This window comes from Triticum aestivum, chromosome 5D (genome assembly GCF_018294505.1).
Source record: "Triticum aestivum cultivar Chinese Spring chromosome 5D, IWGSC CS RefSeq v2.1, whole genome shotgun sequence".
In the NCBI taxonomy this organism is placed as follows: Eukaryota; Viridiplantae; Streptophyta; class Magnoliopsida; order Poales; family Poaceae; genus Triticum; species Triticum aestivum.
This window is the reverse complement of record NC_057808.1, coordinates 426244201-426250918: the sequence shown is the minus strand read 5'-3', so window position 1 is coordinate 426250918 and position 6718 is coordinate 426244201. Positions and strand designations below refer to the sequence as shown.

The 6718-nt window shown below is 46.2% G+C and overlaps 1 protein-coding gene across 1 annotated transcript; it reads right to left on the bottom strand.

Moving 5' to 3' along the window:
* Window positions 1–407: 407 nt before the first annotated feature.
* LOC123122361 (uncharacterized) lies at window positions 408–5977 on the bottom strand. Its single transcript, XM_044542551.1, is given in 12 exon segments — window positions 408–551; window positions 1640–1726; window positions 1816–1934; window positions 2256–2494; window positions 2537–2617; window positions 2711–2856; window positions 3230–3407; window positions 3409–3428; window positions 3430–3478; window positions 3555–3591; window positions 4763–5786; window positions 5866–5977. Coding segments are annotated over 11 exon segments (2115 nt in total). The 5' UTR covers window positions 5778–5786; window positions 5866–5977.
* Between the last annotated feature and the right edge of the window lie 741 nt (window positions 5978–6718).

The window sequence follows — 6718 nt, the reverse complement described above, 5'->3', positions numbered from 1 at the left end:
ACGTCTTATTAGCAGCAACCGTCTGTGTTCTTATCGGTCTTCAGACACATTTCTGATTACAGACCTGTTTGCCGCGTATCACACACATCTTGTTAAGTTGAACGGTTTCTGTTCTCATGTCTCAACGCAAACAGTTCATCCGAGTGAACCGCATGCCGTATATCGCACACACCTTTGATCTGGCTGACCGTTTCTTTTGTGTCGCCTAATCACAAACAGTTCATCCGAGTGAACCGTATGCTGTGTATCGCACACGCCTCCATCTGGCTGCCCGTTTATTTTGTTCCTCCGCATCCCAAACAGTTCATTGAACTGAACCATATGCCCTTCATCGCACACGCAACTAAAACCTGAACCGTGTTTGATGCATCCGTCATCGCAAACATTTTACACATTTCTAACGGTTTTCATACAACACCGTTTGCAATTATGGCATCGCACACAGTTTCTGAAAGGGTCTCTGATCGTAGTGTCGCGTTAGCAGCATCCTGCAGTAGTGCTTCCAGATGATCTTGATAATACCCCATATCAATGTTGATCCCCATGGAGACCTGCATCAATCAATTAGTTATTTAATAAGATAGAATTTATTTCCTACATGAGTTGCATTATTACATTGTAGCTTTACTATCTTGTTGGGCCTCGAAGTGCATTTGTATGTAGGATATTGTCTTCGCCTTTCTCCCTTTTTGGTAGTAGTTTTGTGTTTCTAATACTCACATTATTTGATCTGGCAAACAAGAACTAATTGAGATGATAAGGACTTGCAAGACGTCCCTTGCCAGCTCCATACTTCCCATGGTTCAATAAATCTAGGGTCTCTCGGGAAAAAAGCCATAGTACTACAAGTCATAGTACTACAAGGATCAAATCCGGCTTGAGGTAACCAATAGACTAATAGAAAGAAGATCCTATGCCTGCATGAATTAATACTGCATTCATCATAACAACAACATATTGACTAATTTAACTCATAACAAAACATCCACCGGAAGAATTGCATAGATAATCATAATCATGTTCAACACCTATCTTGACATTGAAGCACAAATGAAATAGGTGACAACATAGATACTACTGTAAACACATAGCCAAGGGGTGAACTACAAGACCTCGCTAAGAAGGAGCTTGGTGGTGATCCTGATGACAAATACAATGAGTCCCCCTCCGATAGGGTGTCAGCAATTTATCTTCTGGTTTCCTCTCTGTCTCGCGGTCATCCCTCTGACAACGTATTTTACACATTTCGGGGAGATCGACTTGCTAACGAACCCCGTCTCTGTTGATCATGTAGACAAGTCAACCATAGGATGTTTGTCATTCTTGTCCTGCCAATAGAGGTGTATTGTCTTCCCACCTCTGCAATCTTTTCATAGCATCAGCCACCTGCAATCATATGAGAAGGTAATATGTTTCTCTTAGTTAACTAGGTAACTATCTACAGTGCTAGATGATAATGGCATGCCCTTGACAAGGAACATGATGTGAGTATGCCATATTAGTATTCTGGGGATGTTTAACTTTGCAGTGTGTAATTTAATCATTAATTTTCTCTTAATGTTGGTCCAGATTTGTATCCATTCATTGTGGCCTTGTAGGTCGTGATGTCTATTACAATCGAGGCGAATCCCATGTTTACCTCTTTATTCCAGTCTGTCCTCAAGGTAACCCACACTAGGATCACAGTCTGCATCAATGTACCTCCAATCATACCACTCCATATGCCCTACATTTTGTGTCATCCACTTTGTTATAAGTAAGAAATGCATGATTGATCAAGCTAAAGTTATCTAGAACCATGCACAGGTGCCTTACCACTGCACCGAGGTCGAAGTAGAAGCCAAGGAGGAAGCCAAGGGGGATGCCCACGGCATAGTAGCAGCCGATGTTGACATAGGCGACAAACGCTTGCCAACCACAGCCCACGGCTACCCCTGCTTATATCATCTACATCATTGTGTGCCCACAATAAATGAATCAAAATCTTTGGTTGATTTTGTCTAAAGCTGAGAGCTCTTTAGCTTAAAGCTGAAGGCTGACAAAAGGCTTATGTTCTGTGTCTAAGGGCCTGTTTGGAATAGTAGTAAATTTCATGAGGCCACCGGTGTTTAGCTTAAGTGAGGACAAAATACTAGTACAAAGTTGAGTCATCTATTTTAGAACGGGGGAGTAGTAAATTACCGGTGAGCATGCAAAAAATGCAACCCCCAAACAGCCACACACATTAGACCATTTCTTTTTCTGTTCTAGTATACCTGATAGCACCGGTTGGATGCCATTGAGGATTATGGTGAGTGCCAGGAGTGGGGTCAGCTTGGACACGGCCACTGCCACATTTTCGCCGCCGGTGTAAATGTAGCTGATGTAGTCATTGAAGAGCGGGATGACTACCGAGATTATAACTGATAGGACGAACGACAACATCGTCACCACCACGACTGATAACACCGCTGATTTGGGGTTGCCCGCACCAAGCTCATTGCTCACCCTGACACTGCATTGCTCGTTAAACATGTAAGAATCTAGTTTATTTTACCTGCTGCAAACTGATGCAAGTGAAAACTTCAGAAGTGGCAACTTTACCTGGTTCATGAGCACCCATTGTGAAATGGTCATACTACAAACACACATAAACACAACAGAATTCAGGCAGCATTTATCATCATCTGAACAAAAGAGGCAATCAAGAAGTTTCACTAAAATCAGTTACCAAACAGCGAGCGATGCGAGAGCCAGTTCGGGGTCCTTGAGGAGGCCGACAATGAGCACGAGTATCTGGAAGTACCATGTCTCGAGGCAGAGCATGACAGCAGAGGCAAGGGACAGCTTTAAAAATTCAGGCAGACCGGAGAATGCCTGCAGGGAGAATCCAGTCCACCTAAAAATTGCTAAATCAATGTCAGGCAGACCGGTTGAAAGGTGTTTGATGCATTGTGTTGAGGTGTTCTTGTCGGGGGTCTCTTGGTGTAGTAACAATGTCGGGGTTCGTGGATATTGTGTATTCGAAGAGTCTGGCCGGAGTCGCATGTGCGGTTGTGGGGTTTATTACCATGTGAGTAGTTAGTCCGTGCTTTGTCTGTATTGGTTTTCACCCGATTTTCCGTAAATTAACTGGGCAATTCTCTTCTTAATTAATCGATGAGGCAAAACTTTTGCCTCCGTTTCGAATTTTTTTTTTGCTAAATCAACTGCTCCTCCAGGTGACGATGTAGACGAACTGCCCGATGACGATGATCCACCAGCTGGTGCTGAGCATGAGCGAGGCGCCCAGAAGCCCCAGCCCGAACTGGTAGACGACGAGGTCGCTGAGGACAAGGTGGACAACGAGCGTGGCTGCCGAGATGTAGGCGGTGGTCGCTATGATGCTCTGCGCCTGCAAGAATTTCTGGATCGGGAAGTTGGCGCCGTGCCGCGGCGCCGGCGATCTGGGAGGATGGGGATGGAGCGGGAGAACATGTAGAGAACGGTGATCGGGACGCCGGTGGCCATGAGCAGCACGGTGGAACGTTGTATGTAGATGCCCAGCATATCCAACTTGTTGGCGCCGTATGCCTGCCCGCACAGCATCTCCACCGCGCTCCCCATGCCGAGCTGCAAACCGTTGCAGAGTTATCAAGGAGTGTTCTGTTGCCACAAAAGGGTGTGCGTCCGTGGTCACCAGCGTGTGTGTGTGTGTGTGCGCGCGCGCGGACGTCGGTGCGTGGCCGCGGTCGTGTTCAGTCCGAGTCATGCATGACTACAAAATAGCTTAGCTTATTTCTTTGCCGCAGAAGTGCTCCTTGGCATCCTCTGCATTTTACATGGAAGCAATGAAGAAGAGAGCCTGTAAATCACCATAGCCAGAGATTACCTGAACCACTTTTCAATTATTCACTCGGTATGAGCCGCCCACAGAAGACAGTGTCCTGGGTTCCCAAGCTAAGAGTAGTGAAAAGATCCATCACGAGTTCGCAAAATTTTTGTCCGTTCAAAACTTGAGCGGACTACAAGCACAAAATACAGTAAAAAGAAATGGTGACAAATGAAAGCAGCCACAGCCCACAAGGCGGAAGAAAAACAGAGAAACAAAAAATGTAACTCAGTGACACCAATGTACACCAGGTAGCATTGAACATTCGAGAACATAAATGTGCTAGCAAATGATTATCTGTTCCAAGAAAGCAACAAATTATGCATCCTGTACCGAACCCATATGTTGCACTGGGAGCAGCATCTTGTAGTTTGAAACAGCACATTCAAAACTCCTGAAATTATGTATCATTGACCATAAGTTATGTATCATTGACCAAACTCCTGAAATTGCCATACAACATGGAACGAACAAAAAACTGCAAACCTTCTCATGCAAAATGTATTGGAGATTAACATAATATACTTTGAAGGCACAAAGGTACTTTTTCAAAGATGCATGCATCAGTACATTATCTCACTAACTGTTCACATTTAGAACATAAGGTGAACAGCCAGTACGAATGTACGATGTATCATTCACCTCATCAGTGACAGCTACGCTATAAACTCAGCACGCTTCCTGTATAAATGCCAATTGATCTGGGATCTCTCAGTTCTAGTTCATCAGCATAAGTGTCATTTCTTGGATCATAACTTTGCAAGAATCCCTCTCCTTCCTTTCCACCAGTTAATAGACCTTCTAGGCCATCCATCCCACTGAAGAAAATTCTCCCATCATCTAACATGAGAAAAGGATACCAAAAAAGCCTAGCAACATGTGAAGGCAAGCTGTATTTCTTGACCCAAAGACCTTTCTCAAAATCTGTCAAAAACCACAAGTCCATAGATACCTTATGAATATTATGAACCACAACTAAGCAGCCGTTCAACTCAGCCAATGATAACTGGAGCTCAAGCTGTGAGTAACTGTATTTCTTGTTCTCTTGCACAAACCTCTTCACCTGTTCTGGACCAGGTAGAACACCCCACTCCTCCTTCTCGAGGTTGAACGAAGCTATGCTACCAGGCACAATGGCTATAACCCCGGTTTCAAAGTATGTGTAGTGAAAATCCATCAAGAAGTAGACCACCTCATCGACGACCACGCATCTCATCTGGAGACCGGTACAGATACGGGACGGCGGGTCCTGCTTTCTCCTCCAGCTTCCATGGTTGGTGTCATCAAAGGTGATAACCTCACATACCTGCCGGTCACGAATGCTACAGATGCGGAGCGCCTTGTACTCTCTGGTAGAGGAGACCTTCCCAAAAGCGCACCACTCGACATGGCAGCCCCATTTTCTTCCCTGTACCTCCAGCTCATGCTCCAATTCCTTCGAGTGGCCCATCGGTAAGTCGAGAGTAGCTCCAGTGACCGGGTTCAGCACCCAGAAGGTCCTAGAGTACACATTCCAGTGGAAACACACGAGGTCTAGCCGGCTGCGCACAACACGGATGCTATCATGCTCGTCCTTGCTTGAGATCCGGCGAACGGCATCACCCGACTGGTTCACCATAACAATCTCATACCCAGTGACTGGAATCCGCCTCACGACGTTGCCCGACAGATCCGAAATCGCAACGCCGTTGACCTCACTGTCGTCGCGGTAGGCAATGGCGAGGAGCGGGGGCGCCGTGCGGTGTCGGGACATGTGCGCCGCGACGAAGGGCGGGTCGGAGGTGAGGGCGCGCCAGGCGGGGCAAACGGCGCGGAGGCGGCAGAGCTCCTTGGCCGGGATGCGGAGGAGGACCTCGTACAGCGCGTCCTCGGGCAGGTCGCCGGAGAAGGAGGTGGCGGGGCGCGGCCGCAGCTCCGAAGACGACATCGCCGTCAGCTGTGGTAAGCAGATGCCGTAGGTGAGCAATCGACGGTGGATTAAGATTGGGTTTGTGCCGAGGATGAGTTGGCCTTACCGAGAGCGCCGGCGGTGAGCAGCCGGGCGGCCGGGCGTCGCCGTAGAGGAGAAGGGCGAAGGAGAAAGCGGCCGGCGGTCAGTCAGTGGTCAAGGGTTTGGGGGGATTGGACTCTCCCGATGTACCAATTAGTTGGGCTGGACAAAATGGGCCTCTCGCTTTCTCATTGACACAAGAATTCTTAGCGGGTGCTCGGCCTGTGTGTGTGGGAATGGAGGACAACAACACCCACGCGGGTAACCTAGGACTCCACAGTAAATAAAATTCATGAATTATTTCACCGTTTTTTTTTCAGATTTCAAAAATTCATGAAATTTAAACAACCTGATTTGTTACAAAATGTTTCTGAATTTTACAAAAATTCACGAATTCATAAAACCTTCATGAATTTGAAAAAAATGTTAATGAACTAAAATAATGTACTTGGATTTGAAATTTGTTCTTGAGTTTGAAAAAAAGTTCACAATACTGAAAAATGTTCATGAATTTTATAAAATATTCCAAATATAAAATATATGGTTAATTTAAAAATATTCACGAATTTTAAAAAAATGATCACAACATTTAAAAACTTGTTCCAAATATAAAATAGATGGTTAATTTGTTCTTTCTGGATGCCGACTTCGCCCAGCCGGCTGGACATTGCCTCGGCGACGAGGGCCCCGTAGACGTCGCCAACTTCGCCCAGCCTGCCTCCCACCATGTCGTCTGCTTCGGCGCTATGAGGTTCGTCCGCTTGCCTGTCTGATGCGATCTTGGAGGAAGAAGACACGATTTTAATTTGATTCGACTTTGGTTCATGCGGCCAGGGCGTGTTTCCAGTTCAAGGTGTCGTGGATAGCGCACAGGATGG